This window comes from Polypterus senegalus, chromosome 10, assembly GCF_016835505.1.
Source record: "Polypterus senegalus isolate Bchr_013 chromosome 10, ASM1683550v1, whole genome shotgun sequence".
Lineage (NCBI taxonomy): Eukaryota > Metazoa > Chordata > Cladistia > Polypteriformes > Polypteridae > Polypterus > Polypterus senegalus.
This window is the reverse complement of record NC_053163.1, coordinates 83,458,541-83,481,621: the sequence shown is the minus strand read 5'-3', so window position 1 is coordinate 83,481,621 and position 23,081 is coordinate 83,458,541. Positions and strand designations below refer to the sequence as shown.

The following is a 23,081-nucleotide window of genomic DNA, read 5'->3' as shown; positions in this document are numbered from 1 at the left end:
TGGTGCACTACTAATACGCAGCTCTGGACAACAACACTAAACTTGAAAGTTAATCTTGTTACCACAAATAAGACCAGATCAGCACCGGACCATCCCAAGCTCATAGCACACTGCAACAAACTCCAATTATTTACTCTTGCTCTGCAAGTTTTTTCTCGGCAATCACTACAAACTACATGGGATGAGTAACATTTAAAAAAAAATGATTTTGGATGGCGTGTTCCTTTAAATTAGGAATTGAAGAAAATGTAAAAACTTACATTAGATAAAAGAATTTGTCCTGGGTATGACATTAAACTGCATCCAGCCCTGTGAGCAGTCCTCCAATTTGCTGGGAAATTAAGGGGGATGGTGGACGGATTGGCAATCAAGCCACCGTAAAAAAAAAACTTCAGAAGACTCGAAACTGTCAGGGAGCCAATGGGGTCAAGCCTGTTGGGAATCAGAACTGGTACTGAGGCGTCACCCACTGCACAGCAGCACTCGGATCCCAATCTGAGGTGGATAATCCGGGTAGGCGCGTGGAATGTCTTATCTCTACGGCATGATGATCATCTTAATCTGCTGTCAGAGGAGCTGTCTAAACTCCACATTTCAGTGGCGGCACTCTCTGAGGTGCGCAGACCTGGGACTGCCCATATCTGTTGATTGAGCTGCCCTATGGGACATCATGAAGGTTCTCGGATCCATTCAATGTTGCTGGATATCATGGCTGGTCTGTACACTGGTACTGTGAGTGTTGTGCAGAGTGGAGGCAGAACCTCTGTGCTTTTCTTACTTGATTCTGAAGTTCATCAGGGGTGTGTTCATGCCTCTATTCTGTTCAATGCTTGCATGGACTGGGTGTTGGGCAAGGTCGTGGGGTCTAGCAGCTGTTGGGTATCTGTTGGTGAAGAAAGACTCACTGATCTTGACTTTGCTGATGATGTTGTGATTATCACGGAGTCAATGGAGGCTCTGATTGGGGCTCTCGAGAGACTGAGCAAGAAGACCGAGTGTCTGGGCTTGCTTGGCCTTTAATGACCTCTTAGACACAGCCATCAGCAGTGTGTCTGTCTGCGGAGATAATGCTGACCTTGTCAAGAGGTTTACTTACCTCGGCAGTGACATTTATGTCTCTGGTGACTCCTCCTATGAAGTCAGTAGATGGATTGGGAGAGCATGGGGGGTCATGAGTTCGCTGGAAAGGGGTGTGTGGCACTCCCGATATTTATGCAAAAGGACCAAGGTCCAAGTCATTAGAGTATTGATGCTTCATGTCTTGCTATATGGTTGCGAGACCTGGACTTTATCCAGTGACCTGAGACGAAGACTGGAGTCCTTTGGTACTGTGTCTGTTTGGAGGATCCTTGGGTACCACTGTTTTGACTTTGTGTCGAATGAGCAGTTGCTCATGGAGTCCCAAATGAGGCACATTACCTGCATTGTGAAGGAGTGTCAGTTATGGCATTGCGGCCATGTGGCACAATTCCCAGAGGGTCTTTGTTAAGGACCCGAGTGGCTGGACCAGGCCAAGGGGATGCCCATGTAACACCTGGCTGCAGCAGATAGAGGGCCATTTCCAGAGGATGGGACTGGACCGCATGTCTGCCTGGGGGGTTGCCAACTAAGATCCCAAGCGGTTTCGTTGTGTAGTGGGTGCGGCAACGTGGTGCACCAGTGCATGCTGCCCAACCTGACCTTACGTAAACGAAAGTTAAAACAAATCAGTAAAGTTTATAAACACTGCTAAAAAGCTGGAGACTCCGTTCGTAATTGATGATGTTTACTAGATAACTGTGTAGCTGACAAGGAATGCGTATCAGCCTCAAGAACACTTTACATAAAGGCAAAAATGCCAAAATAGACAATTGCTTTGTTTGAATAACAGGACCGCAATTGCACTCAAAGTATTAAAAGTATGATAAAGTGTTAAAGCCTGTCATGTGCCAAAAGTGTTAGGGAATGTTACTTTTAAGAGTAACTAAGTTATATTACTTGTTACTTAAAAAATGTTATATAGTTAAAAAGAAAATTCATTACAAACATCACATTATTTTTGCATTACTTCTTCTCTTGCATAAAAAACTGCACATTTCACTGGTTAACATACGTTACTGAACCTTGAACTCATATAGCAATATACAGAAACTGACCAGAAACACAGACAAATTTTATACTTATCTTACTGTTTCATAAATATGCTTAGTCCTTTATTTGGGTGAAGCAAATAACATCCAAGTCCTTTTTTGATACCCAATTGCAATCCCCAAGATGAAAAGCACCTATTGCACAACCAGATCACACGGGTTCAAAATACAGTATCTATACTAAATAGCTGGATTAAAACTAAACTGACACTTTATTTATAGGTTTCTGCTATGAAATTGCAGGCAGCACACTCTTCTGCTTGGCTATGTGATTGTGCCCAAAGAACAAGTGGACCATGTTTGCTTCTTGCCTTACACTCAGTGCTGCTTTTAATCTATGTATTACATTTATCCTTTAGCAGACACAGGGTTAAATGTATACTTAGAATTTTTATTTACTTATTTTTTTCACTTGATTGCACTCTACACTGCCTCACCAGCTGTCACCAAACACTCAGTGCACAATTTTTCACTGACAGCAGCAGGCAACTTTTTTTTTTAAATTCAAATGTAATAATAAAATAAGAATTATGTCAGATCACTCATTACTTTAAAAATTAATGTTGTTTTACAGAACCAATTTCATTTTAACTTTTCTTATTTTGCTTATCTGCGGTTGACACATTTTTCATAGTATTTTAGTTAAAAAAAGAAAAGTTGGCTTTATCCACAGATGGGCTTATCCATGAGGATCTACAATTAACTGAAAAATATTTCTACTCCGTTGGGCCCCTGAGCAAGGCCCTTACCTGCAATTGCTCTATCCTGGATATGACGTTAATCTGCATCCAGCCCTGCAAGCAGGACCTCCAACTTGCAGGGAAAACTTGGAGGTTGGTGGCAGGATTGGCACTTAAGCCACTGTAAAAAAAACCTCACACTGTTCAGTGTGGTGCTGAGGTGTCACCCATTGCACAGCTGCACTTGGATCTCAATCCATGCCATGTGATGGGTGTGGCAACGTGATGTAATCAGCACATGTTCCCAAACTCTCTCTGTCTCTTTTGAACACCAAGATGAACTCCAACTCATTTCCATTGCACTCCTAATCCTCAGATATAAAAATCACTGAACTTTTATAGAAAGCTCTGGAATACAGAGCGGTAAGCAAACTGTTTATATCTGTTATTGGCTTTAAATTCTGTACGCCAGTAAGAGAGCTGAGTTATATAAAAACAATTTTAAACCTCTAATGAATAAAACATTGCAAGAGCAAAAAAAATAAATTAATATTTTATAGCATCAGACCATATCTCACACACTTGCTAACAGTAATCTTGATCACATTAAATTTTTCTCCTGGCATTTTTACAAAGGTTTCACAGATGGCATGGTACTATATTAGAAAACAAACTACAAATGTAACCATAAACTCACAAAACCACAGATCCCTATCAACCCAGTCTAGCCAAACCAACAGTGGTTTGAGAACCACTATCTAACAAGCGGGATGGCTTGCACATTGTCCCACACAGAAAGTCCACTAAGCACACATACTTGTTACTTGCGATGACCCTAGGCTTTCTAGGCCATTTTAAACACCTTCATTGTTTTCTAGGGGCTTAAGAGTGATACTAACTCAATAATTATTACTGCTAGTACTCCTTAAGGAAAAACAAGCAGGAAAAATGTGCAGTGTTCTAGCATACATTTCTGGTACTTCTTAATCTTGTCTTAAAAAGAACAAACATGGTCACAGTTCCCCATACCTTGAGAAAGTGTACCTATAGGTATACAAGTTTTGGCCCTTCTTTCTATCCCTCAGTGGCCCCTGTGTGTTTCTATCTGGGGTTGTCCAGCACATTTGGTGAGAAAAGGACCTTTTGACCTTCTAGCTTAATTCCAGGGTGCCATAACATCTCCTTCTTAAAGGAGTGACCCTTGTCACGAGCCAGTGATATGCAGAGGTAGTTTATGACTACAAGTATGGAAGGTACTTCAATAAGCAAATTTTAAAATGGTAAAAATGTGCCAGAAAGCTTCTTATTTAAGCAATAAACTGATATACCATATTATAAGCTAACATTAAGTGATTAATGGTTTAAAAATTGCAAACTTACCTTGAGGGCCAGGTTTTCCACCTTCATAATTAGGTCTTCTTGCTGTTTCTTTTTCTCTTGTGTTTCCTGAATTTTTGCTTTTAGATTTTCAATCTGCATCTGATATTCCAAAACTGCAGTAAAATGAAAATAGGTAAAACTACTGCTTGTTTCTTTTAATATAGTTTAGGAATGCAAGTTAAACAATAAAATGTTATTTTAGTTGGATTGCTTCCTAAATTTTTTGTGCCTTTCACTGACCAGTGTCTTCTATACATAATGCAAAATAATTAAGTTCTTTAGAACCTAAAGGAAATAGAAATTTATTGCCAATTACTGTCCTTTGAATAAGCAAAGAATTTACTATTCGGGTGCCATTAAATATTTAAATACCTATCTGATTGTTCCCTTCACTTTCATCTCTTGGCCCATCTGACTCATTAAGTTTTTCATGCAGCTGTCGTTCCAGGTCCTCTTCAGTATCCATTATATTGAGATCTTCATCTTCATGTCGATCGCCTTCATCCTCTTCATCTTCACTGCTACTACTAATATCATTAAAAATTTCTCTAAGCTCATCTCGTTCTACTGAAAACACCAAAAAGAAAAGTCATTCTTTAGGATCAGGTGAATCTATAGGCTAAGGTCTAAAACAGCAGTCTTTATAGAATAATAAATAATACACAACCATTAATTATAGCAGTAGATACATATAGAAAAGTAATTGTTTTATACACTTACAATGGATGCCTGATACTGCACATTCAAATAAAATAGTTTATAAATTTATAGGAAGTGACTAAATATATGAAAGGCTTTTGTCCATTTTCTCAACATACCAGAAGAACCATGGCCAATTTTATGACTAGAAGTCCCAGGGGATGAATCTAGGTTGGCAAGTGATCCATGGTTGTCTGCTTCTTTCGTCTCATCTTCAGCTATCACTTCCCACCCTTAAAAGCTAAGTTAAGGAAAATATAGCCTATCTTCTAAATTATCCATAGCAAAGAATATTTAGAAAGGGGAATAAATTGATAACAATAACCATAGACAATCACATTATGCCTAAATAAACACACCAAAAGAAACCCTCTATTCATTATTTTTTTTAATCTATTCTACCAACATCATTTGACAGAAATGGCACAGGCAACAAGAGCAGTGGGAGAAGCCCTCCTAGTAAAAGGCACACCCATGTGTGCAAAGCCAATTTAGATTGTGGAGTATCCCATGTAAACATAAGGAGAACATACTGTACAACATGCATCAGGGCCCAAGCACTGTAAGGGGGCAATGCCACTTACTGCACTCCACGTCACCTTCAAAATAAATCAAGAGGTTGGAGAAATAAAAAAAAAAGAGAGATTTAAAAAAAGAAGATGAAATGCTTTTAAGCTGTATCAAATTACTATTATTATTGTTAATTATTTAGTATTTTGTATTATTTTACTTTCACACATATATAGGTAATCCTAATATTCCCTATTAGCTCATTAAGTTGGGAGCACATGCTGATACAGCAAATTGCCACACCCACCACACGATAAACCCACTCAGGATCCAGATTAGGTCTTATAACATATTTACCATGTTCTTTATTCTTGGCAAAGGAACAAAAAGCAGGTCTTTAAAACAAGTTCTGAAAAGGATACGGACACTGACAGCTTCAGAATCTGTGCTTAGCAATCGTTTTACTTCTTTCTCCACATCGGGAGACTCAATATACTAGAACAACAAAAGGAGAAAATAAGGTTCTTACTCAAAGCATCTTACACTTCAACAGCAATAACCAAATTGGCTAAGGAGAAAGAAATGTCTGGAGTCTGGACTAAAATAAAGTTTAATGGTATTGTATTTTTACAAATGGAATTGATTTCTTAGATAATTTCAGTTTTGCAGCAGTAACTCCAACATACATGAAATAGCATTTTGATGATATACTGAAAGCTATAGCTTTTATTATAATAAATTGGATACCTTAAAATTTCTTAATAGATATGTTCAATAATTTTAGGTGTCATTGAAAATTGGGATAGAGATTAGATAGATATCTCAACAGCTTCTTCTTCTCACAGCTGCTCCCGTTAGCCACAGTGGATCATCTTTTTCCATATTTTCCTGTCCTCTGCATCTTGCTCTGTTATACCCACCAACTTCATGTCCTCTCTCACCACTTCCCTAAACCTTCTCTTATGCCTTCCTTTCTTTCGTGTTACCTACCAGCTCCATCCTTGACATCCTTTTCCCAATATACCCAGCATCTCTCCTCTGCACATGTTCAAACCAATGCAATCTTAACTAATGGACCTTTCAGCAAAGTAGATATTGAGAGATTTATATTGTTGTCCTGTTCTATTGTTCTGCTTGGAGTCTCACAAATTAACATTGGTGCAGGCTTTACTTCTACCATAAATTCAGAAAGAAAATTAAGTAACGCCATAACTGCAGAAAAGTCAACTTAACCTTTAGTTTTACACAATAAAGTACCTATTGTAATACAATTTTTGGAAACAAATGAGAACAGCTGAATGAACAAGAAACACTAATCCATACTGTTCCAGAATATGCCTTGTGATTTTCTCTGAAATGGAAATATTGTATTTCCTGCTACCAATTTCTATAAGCATAACAATTACACAAGGAAAATACCAGACCCTTTATGTGATATTTTTAGTAATAGCAAGTAGTGTTTTTTAATTTATTAATGTAGACAAAAATATACAGCCACTGTAGTCCATGAACAGTCTTTCACATTGAAATAATTAATTAGTGCATGAAAAAGTGCTGTCCATTCTTTATTGACATAAAACACGAAAAAAATACAGCATAACGTTTTTTGTGCAGTGCACCTTTTTTAAAGTTATGTTAGTAAAAAATACTTTAAAATAAACTGGGGGAAAAATAAAGCTGAGCAGAAACAGTCTAGTGCAGGGGTTCTCAACGTCGGTCCTGGGGACCCCTGTGGCTGCAGGTTTTTGTTCTATCCAGATTCCAAATCAGTGACAACACCTTATAGCATTGATCTCACTTAATTAGCTGTTTTTTTTTTTCTTTTATTCGACATTCAGAAAAGCATAGCAGCATGATTTTTACATTTATTATTTCTGCTTTTGCTCTAGATTTAAATGCTTAACTCTCTTTTGTTGATTTCATTATACTTTGCCCTTTCTCTGTGCAGTTTTTCCTCCTTCATTGTATCTTAATAATGACAACTTAAAACGAGCAGAGCAGACACCCAGGCAGACAACACTGAATAATCAAAGGCTGCAGCTACCTTAGAGTCAGTAAATAATTGATTAATTAAACAATTAGAACACCTAGAAAAGTAGAATGAAAATCAAAATGAAAATACTGTTAAAAAGAAAAAAAATACATTATTCCTATATAACTGCTTGGTACATTTTAATATTTTTTTTTTTTAGCAAACTTAGTTTTCTAAATAATATATTGTTCCTTAAACACAGAACTTGGGAAATATCAGTTCACTTAATTAGCCTTGGAGTTCAATTAAAAACAGAAGCTGGTTGGAACAAAAACCTGCAGCGACAAGGGTTCCCCAGGACCGAGTTTATGTGACAAATAACATGGTTAACACCCAGGATTAATTAGTATTGTAGAAGGAGATGTGTATCTACTAATCACAAAAATGTTGCGAAACAGATTTTAATTACTAAACGTTCAAATAATCAAAAAAGATGTATTGACAAAAATACTGCTAAAAAGCTACAGCATTACCTTCTTTTTAGCTGTCTTCCGAAACCGTCGCTTTCTAGTGTTCTTGAGTGGACATGTGACTAGAAAGAATAAGGCAAGATATTTTAGAATGTGTAAAATGAAAATGTATTATTTTGAGCACCACTAAAAGAAAAATAAATGCAAACAGTTTATAAATGAATTAAAAAATCTGCTACGTGGAAAGGAAATTAAAATATAATTTGGCCATTAAAAGGACATACTGATGTAAGCTGTCACCACTACACTTAATGGTTCACTGACAGAGCTGTAATACTTACTGCCATGGTTCCAGAGGTGTTTCTTCTCTTTGTCTTTGTCTTTTTTCTTGTTTTTTGGATCTGTTGTACCAGATGGCTCCTCCAGAGGTGGATAAAGGTCACCATCAACAGTGCATACTAACATCTGCTCCAGAAAAAGAGAGAGAAAATTTAATAATCATATAATCAAATTTAAAAGCTATACCAAACCAACAGATATGACATTCAAAAAATTAAATAATGCTCAGGGGCCAAAAAAAGCGAGCAGGGGGCAGAGCCCCCTAGTCCTATACAAGATTCTCACTACAATGTATTAAAAACGTTATACTTAAAGGTGGTTAAAGTTTAGCAGTTCAGAAAAGGCTGTTTTTAAAGGAATATACAATCCAAAAATGATATTTTTTGTTACTTGACCCAAGTAGTTTGTAGTCACGGTCAAGAAAAAAAATTTAACGTCATGCTTTCAAAGGAAAAACAGAATGACCATATACAGAGACTAGTGTTGGATTTCAGAAAACCTTATCAAAAATGTAAATTAGAAAAATATTCCGTTTCTCATGTTGCATACTCCACATGTCAATACATCCAGTTGTATGCTCACAACATGCATAACACATGGAGGTTTTTCTAAAATATCTTCTGTATATATATAATTCACTAAGGCAAGACACCCATGGAAAGCACGGCGGAAGGGGCGTGGATTCACTAAGCTGCCGACAAGTAAGACGCCCATGGCGTGCGCAGGAAGGAGCCACACCCACCAACTCTAAGACCATTGGATACGACGACAACTCGCAGAACCACGCCCACCAACTTGGACGCGACGACACAGGAAAAACGGCGTCATTTATGTTCGTCTGTCGTAGAGTCCACATGCACCTCTGAGCCACGTTGACTGTTCATAGAGGCATGTTTCTCGCGGAAATGAATCGCTATATGCAGTGTGTAAAACAGTTTGCGAGGGGTATCCCATGGGATCCTTAAAACAATCCTTTAAAACTGAGGTTAAAACACAATGAAGGAAGCAGTCTTTAAAAACCAATAAGCCCTGTGCCTCTGTTTTATTCCCGTCTCACCTGCTTCACCAATGCAGGCCCTGCAACAGTCGAGACGCTCTCTCAGCAGCTGACCTTCTCTGTGCCTGACCGGTTCACACAGAGGCACCACATGACCAGGCAGTGTGTATGCTTCGAGAACGAGGGTGGACGCGGCAGGACTATCTAAGAAGAGGCATGTTTGTCCCGGATGTAAATCGCTGTAAGCGGCGTGTAAAACAGTTTGTTTTTTCGTGGATGTGAATCGTTGTAAGCAGCGTGTAAAACAGATTCCGAGGGGTTTCCCATGGTCTTAGACTTGGTGGCTGGGTCTCTGTCAGTTGCTCTTGTGACCGGGCACATGACCAGGCAGTGTGTATGCTTCGAGTGCGAGGGTGGACGCGACAGGACCATCTAGGAAAAATCAAGTCGCGGATGTGAATCGATGTATGCAGTGTGTAAAACAGTTTGTTTGTCGCAAATGTGAATCGCTGTATGTGGCGTGTAGAGCAGTTTGCGAGGGGTATCCCATGGTCTTGCAGTTGGTGGGCGGGTCTCTATTAGTTGCTCTTGCGAGCGGGCACATGACCAGGCAGTGTGTGTGCTTTGAGAGCGTGGGTGGACGCGACAGCACCATCTAAGAAGATTCATATTTGTTGCAGATGTGAATCGCTGTATGCAGCGTGTGAAACGCTGTATTGTATGTTGCCCTCTCCAGAGGTACATCTTTTCATTCACCTACAGTCGTATACACAATGAAGTAAGCGGTCTTTAAAAACCGAGTTTTTGGTTACGACGCACAACCGCGTGCACCATAGCAAACTGTTTTACACGCTACATACAGCAATTCTCATCCGTGACAAACGTGCGTCTTCTTAGATGCTCCTGCGCTTTGTACACACCCCCCTCCCACCTCGCTACTACCGTGGTCGGGTGTCTTGGTTGATTATATATAGAAAGGCAGCCAAAACCGCACAGAGCAATGAAAAGTCTACGTGAGTCACAGGTGCATCTGGACTGTGCAAAGACGACAACGACTCGAGTAACGAGTTGAAGGTGGGGACATGAGCAGGCAACGCATACTGGACGAGAAATCAGCAGACTAGCATGATGGAGGGAGTGGAGTGGAGTTCCTTCTCCTCCCGTTCCACCCTCCGTGCCTGAGCGCCGCACGGACGATTGTGTGTTGGTTTGTTCTGTGCATTGTTTTTTTTTTTTGCTGATTTATTACATTACAGATTTTTCAAATGTTAATTTTCTCCCTGTGCTTAAAAATCATTAAAAAACTGGCCTGATTATGTGGCGCATGGTACGCCGCGGGTTGGCCAGTCTATATATATAATTCACTAAGGCAAGACAACCATGAAAAGCACGCCGGAAGGGGCGTGAATTCACTGAGCCACCGACAAGTAAGACACCTATGGTGCACGCAGGAAGGAGCCACGCCCACCAACTCCTGGCTCCTCCGAGCCACATTGACTGTTCACAGAGGCATGTTTCTCACGGAGGTGAATCGCCATATGCAGTGTGTAAAACGGTTTGCGACGGGTATCCCATGGGATCCTTAAAACAATCCTTTCCAACTGAGGTTAAAACACAATGAAGTAAGCAGTCTTTAAAAACCGAATTTTCGGTTACGACGCACGACCGCTTGCACCATAGCAAACTGTTTTACATGCTTCCTACAGCAATTCGCATCCGCGACAAACATATGTCTTCTTCACTCATGGACAATTATATGTTGCTCTCTCCAGAGTTCCATCTTTTCATTCACTTTCTGTTGTATCCTCAAACCCTCCCTTTTTAGACAACTGTGTCTTTCCAGAAGTGTTCAACCATCAATACATAATTATGCGCCGTTTGTTATGCCGCGGCTTCACTATTGTGTTGTATTTTGCTCTCTCCAGAGTTCCATCTTTTCATTCACTTACTGTTGTATTCTCACACCAACCCATTTTAGAGAACCGTGTCTTTCCAGAAGTGTTTAGCATTTAATTAATAATTATGCATGAGATTGAGCATGTGTCTACCAGGCGCAGAGAGGCATGGGTAAGCCGTTGAACCCCATTCGGACTGCAAACCGTGGAATTCCCACTAAGTGCGACTCATACGCTCCCACTGGTTGCGTCCCTACCCTTTGTGCACATCCCCCTCCCACCTCACGACTACCGTGGTCAGGTGTCTTGGTGGATTATATATAGAAAAGCAGCCAAAACCGTACAGAGCAATGAAACGTCTACGCGAGTCACAGACGCATCTGGACTGTGTAAAGACAACAGCGACTCCAGTGACGAGTTGGAGGTGGGTACATAAGCAGGCAGTGCATACTGAACAAAAAATCAGCAGACTAGCATGATGGAGAGAGCTGAGTGGACGTCCTTCTCCTCTCCTGCCGTTCCACACTCCGCCAATACTGATGCTCTGTGCAAGAGAGGACAGAGCCGACTATACTTCCTCAGAAGGCTGGTGTCCTTCAACATCTGCAATAAGATGCTGCAGATGTTCTATCAGACGGTTGTGGCGCCCTCTTCTACATGGTGGTGTGCTGGGGAGGCAGCATAAAAAAGAGGGACGTCTCATGCCAGGACAAACTGGTGAGGAAGGCAGGCTCTATTGTAGGTACGGAGCTGGACAGTTTGACATCTGTGGTGGAATGACCGGTGCTGAACAGGCTCTTGTCAATCATGGAGAATCCACTGCATCCACTAAACAGTATCATCTCCAGACAGAGGAGCAGCTTCAGCGACAGACTGCTGTTACTGTCCTGCTCCACTGATAGAATGAGGGGATTGTTTCTCCCCCACACTATTCGACTCTTCAATTCCACCCAGGGGGGTAAACATTAACACTACACAAGATTATTAACTGTTATACCTGCCTCGCACTCACTACCTTGCATTTTTTAACTTGCACTGCATTTTTATCACTCTTTAATTAACATTGTTTTTTATCAGTATGCTGCTGCTGGATTATGTGAATTTCCCCTTGGGGATTAATAAAGTATCTATCTATCTGTCTAAGTTCATTGTGTGGTGTGTTCTGTTACATGTATTCTGTGAAGTGTAATTAACTGATATTCTATACTAGAAGACAAATACAATGTGGTGTTCTGCATTAGTGTGCATTCAATCAATAATATTTCTAAAAAGAAGCAAAAAGTTTATGTTCCCAACAGGTTTTATCTCATGGTTTTTAGAAATGGAGTTAGATTGACAGGTGATTCAAAATTAGATAAAAGATTTAAAAGGAGATACAAAAAATAGATTCAATGATGGAGAAGCACTGTGAATTGGGAGACATTCTAGAACTGAAAGCACTAAGAGTACTATCACAATGTAATTCACAATAGTCCTATGAAGTTGATCTGGAATAATACATTAGATGCCTAATGTTTAACACCATGTTATATAAAAAAACTGCTTATAAATGACAAATATTTCTAGATTAATCATTTTAAGACTGTGGTAGGCTGGCTCCCTGCCTGAGGTTTGTTTCCTGCCTTGCGCCCTGTGTTGGCTGGGATTGGCTCCGGCAGACCCCCATGACCATGTAGTTAGGATATAGTGGGTTGGATAACGGATGGATGGATCATTTTAAGAACCTGCAATTCACAGCTTTGTTATATTTAAATGCTTTTTCACACTCTCACATCTGCTGCTGCTGCCTCTGATTCAGTTCAGTGAAAAAGTCAGAAATGCTGTAAAGACATTGTCTACCATATAATAATAATTTATTAGTCTTTAATTAAACTAAAATAAGTACTAAATAACACATAATTACCTTTATTTCTTTACTTAAATTAATTCATATTTTGCCTGCATTAACATTTCTTCCTTTGCTTTGTATATATACAAAGTACTTACTTTGAACAGCATCATATTAAATTTGATTATTTGGAAAAAAAAAAACAAAAAAAAACTGATCAAAGGAAAATGTGGGAATCTGAAATGTTGTATTATTGTATTACCTGACATATATCTGCAGTTTTATAAAATGTCTTTTTATCCACAGTCTTCAATGATTCAATAATGCAGGGAAGGTCAACCAATTTACAGGCAAGAGGTACACGATCCACTCTTACAATACCATGGCGTCCATCAGCTAGAAGAGTACCAACAAAAATATAAATGTTAAATTTGATTTTAAAATTTGTGCAACAAAAGATAATTTTTCTGAATGTGACTTGACAAGAATAATACTATAAAATAGCATAATTAGATAAATATGAATTAAAAATAGTAACAGTATCTTTCATTCATTAAAGGGCTGCGCTGGGGTCTCGGAACATACTCAGTCACTCATACTGAGACAATTTAGAGTTGCTAATCAACCTTGTACAGTTTTAGCAGTCTTGGTATGTGGGTCATTGTCCAGGTAAGAACCTGAACATAGTGCTATGAAGCATGAGCACTATCCACTGCACCTCTGTTCCACCTAATTAAAAGCGTCTAAGGGGGGTAAACAAAAAAAAAAAAAAAAGCGACATCAGTGAAATAAAATGCACATAAAATTATACTTCTCTTATTTCCATTATTATATTATTCCATAAGTATGTCTTCTTTCAACTTGATTCATATATGGTTGCATACAGTACGTTTAAAGATGTTTCATGCAGTCTTATAACACTGTAATACAGATTAATACTGAAAACATGTGTTAACTATTTCTTCAAATGTTACAAGTGGAACTCATTTTTGACCAAAAACAAATAATCCTTAATGCTTAGAGTACATTAAATGAAGATGCATAAAATACTGGGTGGCAGCAAAAGGAAAGCTATCTTTTAATTGTCTAATTTCACCTGAATTAAGAAAACAAAATGTTAGTATGTTATGCACTTACCATGCAGTTCAATGGTCAATCTGTCTTTCAAGTTAACACTTCCAGACTGGACCACCCTCCGCACAGTTGAGGCATATTCCTATGAGTATTTAATGTTTACATAATGTGAAAATATTGTCAACAATTATCAACAAATGTGTACTTAGCAAATATTAAGCTATATTATTAATGATTAGCTGGACATTAATCCACAGTCTCATCTAATGTACTATTCAATAAATGTTAGCAGGGGCAGGTACTGCTATATTAATAAGGAAATAAAAGATATTCTGATTTAGCAATTAGTTTTCACCATTTATTTATGTAAATACATGCCAAGAAGTAAAAGGCATTAAAAGTAACTGTGCATATGTGACTTTTTCACAATTGGTTTTAAACAATTTTTAAATATTCTAACTGTTGGTGAAAACAATATCTAAAGATTTTGACTCCTTAATTCTTGCCAGGGGTGACTTAACCTTCAGAGAATTACTGTTGCCACTGTCCGACATCAACAATTTACCTACATCACTGTTTCACATATCACTGTTGCATTTTGGTGAATGTTTTTAGGGATGTTTTTCTTTGTACTGTTAAATGGCAAGGATGGGAAACACGGTAAGGATTGCTGTAACAAGGGAGGTTGGATAGATATAATTTGAGTGAATAACAGTACTGTAAGCTGTGAATAAGTTGCCTTTACCACAACAAAGGCATATCTTGCTTTCAGTTAAATGGCTGAGTCGCTGTGTGTGTTTGTTGTGTCATATTTTAACTGTCACATCTATATTAGTATGAAAAGAAACAGTTGGGGGTGCACTTGGTAGAAAAGGCAAAATGCTACTGTTTTTCTTTGGTTCATCCGATTCAAAGAAGGGTTTACGTGTTGAAATTGTGCTGAACATGCACTAAACACACACTAAGACACTCAACGCTCTTAATTCTTATTTTTATATGCTGCTCCTTAGAGTGCATGTAAAACAGTATTTATTCTAAAGCAATTTTTTATTTTGTCGACCATCAGACAAATACTAGAGGAGAATATATACTTTTCATACAAAAATGCCAACCACATATAATTTAGTTATGCCTATAAAAGCCAAATATTGATCCTCCCCTCAAATGGGCTAAAAATATGAGCTTAAAATTTAAAAAGGATGCCAAGGGGATTTACATAGACAAAAAAAGACCATGTTGGTATGCTGTTGACTACTTTTAATGTTTTAGTCACTTTCATTGGGAAGTGAATTAATATCTGGAATTGAGGCTTTTTCCTTCTGCTGTATGCTTTTGAACAGTGTTACATTACATAGCAGACTAGTATAGTTAAATGTTTTGTTCTCACCAACAGATTTTTGACTACATGGTTACTTATTCACATCTCCACTAAAAGCACATCAAAAATTGCACATCTCATACCTTTATTGGTCATTTTGATTTAATATTCCCATTCACTCTTTTATTGTCTTAAAAAAAGAGTAGTATCAGCTCTGTTAAGGGGAAAAATATATGTAACACTTAACTACAACCAATATACTGTACTGCCAACTACTACTGTAAAGAATGATTCCCTTTCAAGCAATATGAGGACTTTGGTTGACGGCTACATAATAACGAAGATGTGAAAATCTTAAAAAAAAAAAAAAAGTGGAAAAAAAAAAAAACTTACCGGAGGAAGACGGAGAACAAACTGACTCTCAAGTTCATGAGGAGCATCATCTTTGTTTTTTGAACCTACTTTGCCCACTGAAGCATAAAAAAATAAAATGAAATATTAGGTTTTCAGATTAACTTTGGCTCAGGTATGCAATGATTTCAGGTAAGGAAGGCAACCATTTTTGACATAAGGTAGTTCTAGTCACTAATCACGGCAGTGTGTTGCATATTGATTATCACATACAAGTAAGAATTTCTCTGTGCTTGTGGAAATATATATTACCTGAGTACTGTTTTTAGATGTTCTTTATATAGTTAATTATCAGTGTCTATCTCTAACATTAGATTTGAAGAAATGGGCTACATTTTAAGTGATATACAGTAAGTATGATATCTAAAATAATTTCATTTGAACCTGTGGTACAAACGATTAAACATGACCCTAGCTATTTGAAATTTTTGCTTTCATCTCTAGCCATCATTAAGTATTTGGGAAAATTCTCAAAATGAATACATAAAAGATGTTTTATTGTCACTTCTCGTTTTCTAACAGCAAAAGAGGATTTATGTTTTTTTTAGTAATAAAATCAAAAAAGCAAACCATAAATAACCATCATGAATAACTCTCATGCCTGACCAACATGATTGGTCAAAATAAATTAAAAAGAACCTTTCCTGGAACAAAAACACTTGGAAGTCAGACCTGGAAGGGGTGCTCTCCAGTGAGTCTTTTTTTTCATAGGACTAGGTGACCTACATAACTCAGTTGGGGCTCAACATAAACACACTGCATGGAGATGCCAAATGGATTCACCAACCACAAAGCAAAGATTTACGGGTCAGGTAAACTGCTATTGCATACTAGACCTTGGCAATGAAAACCGTCTCTTGGGATGTGAATAAACTCTTTGGTTGGAAAGAGGCCAGAACTTGCACTGGAGATTGAAAAACAGATCAAGGGTTATCTCATTTCTATTCCAAAAATACCCGGGGTGGGCATGGAAAATACTTAGAATTCCTAGGCTGGGTACCACACAGTTGTATTCTATTCAGGTTGACTAGAGAATTACTTAATGTGCCTTTGAGTTGCAAACAGAAAAACCTGAACTTTTGTTTAAGTGTATACCAAACAATTTCAGAGTATTCATCCTTTTTAGAGACATTGGATTCAGTGCTCGGAAGGGTACAATATACTGTAGTAGTTTAGTGAACACCATGTCTGAACATAAGGTTTCACTAAGTGTAACTGGTAACACAGTGTCTTGGGCAAAAGTGAATATAATTTCATGATATAGGCTTTTAACTCCTGAGTAAGGGGATGTGCTGACCTGGTAAATAATCACCACAGCCAAATGTATTGAGCAACTGCTGATCAGACATACCAGACCTAAATGTGTAGTGAGGGTACGCTAAGAAGGACTAGCATATACATTCAATGAACGAAACAGAAAAATACACATAATGCTAATAACGTCACCAATTACTCTAATGTGTATATCTTTGGGATGTGGAAGGAAAATCGGAGTACCCACACAAAAATTCATGCCACACCCCACAAGTAAACTAGGGGCTTCATGTGTAAATGGTACTTATGCACAAAAATGTTGCATACACCCATTTCTACACTCACTTCGAGATGAATAAAGACTAAACTTGGCATAAAGCCATGCACATTTTTACAGCAGCCTCATGCTATGTGTACGCAGGTTGCTACTCCGTTATGCAAACAGGTGGCACCCAGCGTCAAAGAAATGCTACTCTTTCTGTGTAGTTTCCCTTTCTTTTTCATATTCACATCAATGATGCGGTCTTTATCAAATACAAAGAAATTAACTGTTTAACTGTTTACAAATTTAAGGCACTTGATTGTAATCAATCTGTAAAAAAAATAATGGGGCACGGAATGGACAAACTATTCCAACTACCATAGCTGCTTCAGTGTGGTTAGAAGACATCACAAATGGAAGAATTAGAAAAGAGTATTAACAGATAATGATGACTGGCTACTAAGTCAATTTAGATTTCCAAGAGTTATCTTCACGGAGCTGTGAGCTATTAGAATACTAGGATATATAATGAAATACATTAAAGTATGTATATTACATTTTATAGATAAATGATTAACTTCATTTAAATAATGTATACTGCTATTAATTAAACATGTGGAGGCACGGTGGTGTGGCGGTAGTGCTGTCCCAGGTGTTCACTGCCTGGAGTGTGTATGGTTTTCTGGTGGGTTTCCGCCATGTGCTTTGGTTTCCTTCCAAAGGCATGCAGGTTAGGGGATTTCATGATGCTAAATTGATGCTACTAGTGTATGGGTGTGCTCACCCTGTGATGAGCTGGCACACTGTCCAGGGATTGTTCGGCCTTGCGCACAATGCTTGCTGGGATGGGCATGAATGGATGAAATAATCAAACACATATAAGGAAGATTTTTCAATGTTCCTTAAAAGGTTTGAAGAATCTACATTCTAAGCTCAAAGCTGGTTGTTCATTAATTAGACACTTATTGTGTGGTGATTGATTACAAGGATAAAGAAAATGGAAGGACAGGAATTGGGGGTTGATATGTTTGCCAGACACAGTACTGCTGGAATAAATTATGCCATCCAGTGTTGTGCCCATCCCAGCAAGCATCTATCACGAGGCAGGAAGGGCATGCCAGCTCTTTCCTACAGCTGCACCACCGTGCCACAATATGTTTAATACATGCTTTAATGCATTTCATCTTGAAAATGATATCAAGTATACATCTTAGTATTCTAAAATGTTCAGACAGCTGTAATATCATGAATGTAATGTGTGCTCCTGCCTGCGTACAAGAAAGCCTACTTAAGAAGCAGGTAGCGATTAACAACTGGGTTGGGGAACACTTAGAATACAAAGTATTTAACATGCTACTTTAGTTACAATGGGGTTTGAGAAACTCAAGTGAATTAAACATCGATTTTAATGTGAAGTTTGTAATTGTAAGGGATGGCCAACAGTTTATCCCGGCCGGGACGCCCCAGTAACAGAAGGATGGGGGAAGGCAGCTTATCAGGGACACTGCCTACCAGAGGATGATAGATGGCAGCTTACTTGGACTGCAGCATTGCCCTGGATGCTCACAGGGCACTACAGGACTTGAGTTCGGCAACACAGCCCACCTGGGTACCGTGGGTGCCACCAGGAGACACTGCAAGGAGACTGGGGAGTCCCTATTGTTTACATAGCTGAGCTAAAGAAAAAAACAATTCTCCATCTGACCCGGAAGTGCTGTCGACTTACGTGGACAGAAAGACAAAAGTACTTCCTGGTGAAGAACTAAATAAAGCACTGATGGAGACCCACCAAGCGAGCCAGAGTTGGGAGGAGGTGGACAATGCTTGCTGGAAGGTGTGGAGGAGAGAGAATATTATGTTTATCATTGAGTATTGTGTTTGTTGCGGCAATGGTGCTTTGGAGGCACTGTGCAGAAAGAAAAATAAATAAAAAATACCTTCTTGGAGCTTTTACCCCGTGTCCTGCATGTCTGCCTGTTGGGTTTAAGGGGCAACAGCGACCGCTAGCATCTACACAATGTTCTATGTTCTACCTTAATGACAAAATAAACTACGAGATTAAAGTGGAAATTTCGAGATTGAAGTTGACAGCTCGACTTTAATCTCAACATAGATCTTTTTTTTCAGACAGTGGGCTGCAATTCACTTTTTCATGTCGACTCTGATATGTGACCACTTCTTTTTTATTTTGGGCACTGTGCTATTTTCTGTACTTGAACTTTTGATTGCCTTCACCATGCTGTTTTTTTATACCACTGCTTATGCCACCAAATGCCAAAAAGGACTCCGCTCTGTTGGGCCATTGAGCAAGGTCCTTAACCTGCAATTGCTGAGCACTTTGAGTTGTAGAGAAAAGCGCTATATAAATGCAAAGAATTATTATTACCAAATAGTAAATTTTTCCTTACCTACACTTCACTGTGTAGGTCCCCCATTTCGCATTCACTGAAATTATTTTTATTTTTTATTTATTTATTTATTTTTTTACAAGTGCTTTTGCCATTGTCTTTAAAAAAAACACTGAACGGAATGGCTATTTATATTGATTTGCATATTCAAACAGGCATAATTCTGGGAAGAGTCGGGGTGGGGCTGTAGGCACGTGCATATGCATATGCATTAAAATTCACATTGATGGGGATTTACAAAGGGGAAGTGCATGGAACTTTACTTACAAACAGTTTTATGTATCTGAATCGTTTTGTGCACACACACATTGCCAGTTTTGTCCGCACACCATGTTTTAGTGAGAATTCTATGCACAGCATTATACATGAAGCTCAACGTGTGGATTCAAACCTAGTCTACTCAAGTTTCCAAGCAGCACCTAGAAAACATCAAGGACTACAAGAATGCATGAATCTTAAAGTGCCTATTTTAAATTACATGTCATGTCTTAGGAATAAAAAATGTGTACATGTCATATCTCAATCCATTATCTAATCTAGCTAATCTAGTTCAGGATAACAGGCACCAAGAGAGGTACCAACCTCCAGGTGACGCAACACAGAAATTAATAGCTACAAAACTTTAATCTTTTCACATAATGAAACTGATAATTAAAAAGTACTTGGTATGAAAATATTGATAACATTTTAATAAATAGTGAAGAAAAATACCTTTACTTTTAGAAGGGACTTTTACTTTCTTAGTAGTCTGCATGGTTGTTTAGTCACCTACAAAAAAAAAAATAAAAAACTTTGATTTTCAAAGTTTTCAAATAAATATAAGGCAACAAATGAAGTTGCAAAAAATCCAAATAGTCAATGTCTGAACTGAAAATGCATCCGTCTCAAAACTACAGGATTACTTCATGTAAAAGCCTCAAGCAACAAAAGATGCAGATAGAACACTAACCACAAACACAATAAATCTACTGGCCACAAACAAGCAGTAAGTTAATACACTGCATATCTCTTCACATTGCACTCACAGAGATCCAATCTGGGAGTACACATTAGCCAGTAACAAGCGGCAGGGTTAGACTGGCTCGTTCCACTGTCTGACGTTGTAGCATCAAATGAAGTTAGAATTTCTGTTTTCCTTCTGATTTATGTGCAGATGCTTTGCACTTTTTTTTGTCCATAAAGAAGATAAAAATGCCTTGTAGATAGATAGATAGATAGACAGATAGATAGATAGATACTTTATTAATTCCAAGGGGAAATTCACAAAATTTGATAATAACAAAAGATTTATCAATTTATTATTTCATAGGGTCACATTTTTTTTTCTCTGGGAGGGAGTTGGTTCCTTTAATGTTTATTTTGGATAGCAAATTAGCCATGCTACACTGCCCTGCCAATACATAGGGAAGTGCCCTCCATAATGTTTGAGACAAAGAAACATTTTCCATGATTTATCCCTTTGCTCCACAGTTTAAAATTACAAATCAAATAATTAAGTCATGATTAAAATACACATTGAAGACTTTAATTTAAGGGTATTATACTTTGGTCACACCATGTAGAAATTACATCTGCAGGCTGAAGTCTCATCATGCATGCAGGAAGCAGCTTGGTAACTATCTTATTGTATGCATGAATGAAAGTTCTGCCATACAATATTGGCTGCTACAACTCTGTGATGTCATGTTGGTCTTACAAAGCAGCAATGGGCACTGGGAAAAAGATGCTTATCTAAGCTTGCCTCATTGCGAATTTATAGGAAAATATTTGACAAAAAAGGTCACCGGTGAATTTCACTGATCAACACTAGTTGTTAGTTCGGATGACTGCTCTGCACAGTCACAAAATGGTCAAGGAAAATGAGTTTGTTCTACCAGGATCAGGTGTAAAAATCTTAAGTATCGGAGCCAAAAGCAATTATTGGATTACAGGAGTCTGCATCGAAAAAAATGTACCAACTCTGACTAAATGTAAGTTGTAATATAATGCGATAACATTTATAATTTCACACATACTGATTTGACTAAATGTTTTTTTCTTCTAGCATTTTGATAAAATTGTAGCCTTTTTTTTTTTTTAATAAGTTTTGTGTTTTGTTTAATGTTACTCAAAGTTTGTAACTTCTTTAATAAATAATATAAAAAACTACAACAGCATTGCTACAGCCTTTAACCCTTTAGGCCCTGGATTTTCTTGTTTTATGGAAAAAAATATTTTGTGAGATATTCTACCTTTGGGGTGTTTAGGAGGCTCAAAAATGAAAAAAACAAAAAATTATATAATTATTATTATACAATAGCTACCAAATACTTCAATGCTACTTGTTTCACTTCTGTGTTTCATGGACTGTATGCCAGTCTCTCCAGTCTGCACTAATAGTACCATGCCCTGTTCCAACGGCTGCAAACATAACTGTGCTTCACAAAAACGGCTGCATATATACATACAAGCAATAGGATGTCAAGGCCGAAAGAGTTAAACCCAAACTTTCTCAGATTAGGGTGCTAAGACGTAGCCTCATGATTCACACTGGCAATGATGAAAAGCCTTGTATGTTATGTGCTTTCAAACAGCATTGCAAATATACAAGTCTAATTGAAAATAAAGGATTTGGAGTCAGTGGTACCATAAATTGAGGAGCTGAAGTGGAAAGTTTTATGTACCAACTCCAAAACCCTGCCTGCAGATACTAAAAGATATAGCTGCTGCAATCACAATCTAATTCAAAAGTTAAAATTAGTAATTTTTCTAGGAAAAAAAAAAGACTATAAATTATGAAGAACAAAATGTGAATCTTAACAGCATACTTAAACATTGTTCATCTACTTGTTACTTAATTACACACAACTTTCCTTGTCATGTTAAGGCTTGAACACGAAAAACCAGTTCCCTTAGTAATTCTCCATGCTAGATTACAAGATCATTGCTATAGTCTAGGCTTCAGGAACCAGGAAACACAATGCTATTGACTGCAAAAGCGAAGATGTTAAAAGCAACTGAGAAAGAACATTTTGAGCTGAACAATCAGATTAAAACTAAGGAAGACACATCATGCAACTTGGCACAAATTGCACGAGCAAACCACAACTTTCATCCTCTCTCTTGCACTGTTCTGTTACATCACCTAACCAAATGATTTGTCCCTGTAAGAAAAATTATATGAAAAGTCTATCCCAATAACAACTTGAAGATTTTCACTGATTTTACATGTAAATTTGTCACAATGAAAATTTTCAGTAACCAAGGAGACTATTAATACTACCAAAATTACTATATGGATTGGACATATTTTAGTCTTGTACCAGTGGACTACCACCAATTCTGTGTCCTGTTATTGTTTTGAAATGATACATTATTTGAAGTACTGCTAGCCTATAATCAGTGAACAGTGTTATACAAGAATCAATTAAAATAGTATTTAGCACCGCTAGAATAAAAAGTGGATTTGACAACAG

At 37.9% G+C, this 23,081-nt stretch overlaps 1 protein-coding gene across 5 annotated transcripts in view; it reads right to left on the bottom strand.

Annotated features, from left to right (window-relative positions):
• taf7 (TAF7 RNA polymerase II, TATA box binding protein (TBP)-associated factor) overlaps positions 1–23,081 on the bottom strand; it is a 33,540-nt gene that overhangs the window by 5,227 nt on the left and 5,232 nt on the right. For 2 of the 5 annotated variants that reach the window (XM_039766021.1, XM_039766020.1), the window contains exons 2-11: positions 20,338–20,394; positions 15,685–15,761; positions 14,037–14,115; positions 13,162–13,295; positions 8,182–8,305; positions 7,904–7,962; positions 5,821–5,893; positions 5,008–5,121; positions 4,562–4,756; positions 4,190–4,302 (exon numbers count right to left, since the gene is read on the bottom strand). In XM_039766021.1, coding sequence (XP_039621955.1) covers positions 4,190–4,302; positions 4,562–4,756; positions 5,008–5,121; positions 5,821–5,893; positions 7,904–7,962; positions 8,182–8,305; positions 13,162–13,295; positions 14,037–14,115; positions 15,685–15,761; positions 20,338–20,380 — 1,011 coding nt within the window. In that variant the 5' untranslated portion in view covers positions 20,381–20,394. The remainder of the gene's footprint in view (positions 1–4,189; positions 4,303–4,561; positions 4,757–5,007; positions 5,122–5,820; positions 5,894–7,903; positions 7,963–8,181; positions 8,306–13,161; positions 13,296–14,036; positions 14,116–15,684; positions 15,762–20,337; positions 20,395–23,081) is intronic. The other 3 variants (XM_039766022.1, XM_039766023.1, XM_039766024.1) reach the window with 3 other exon arrangements.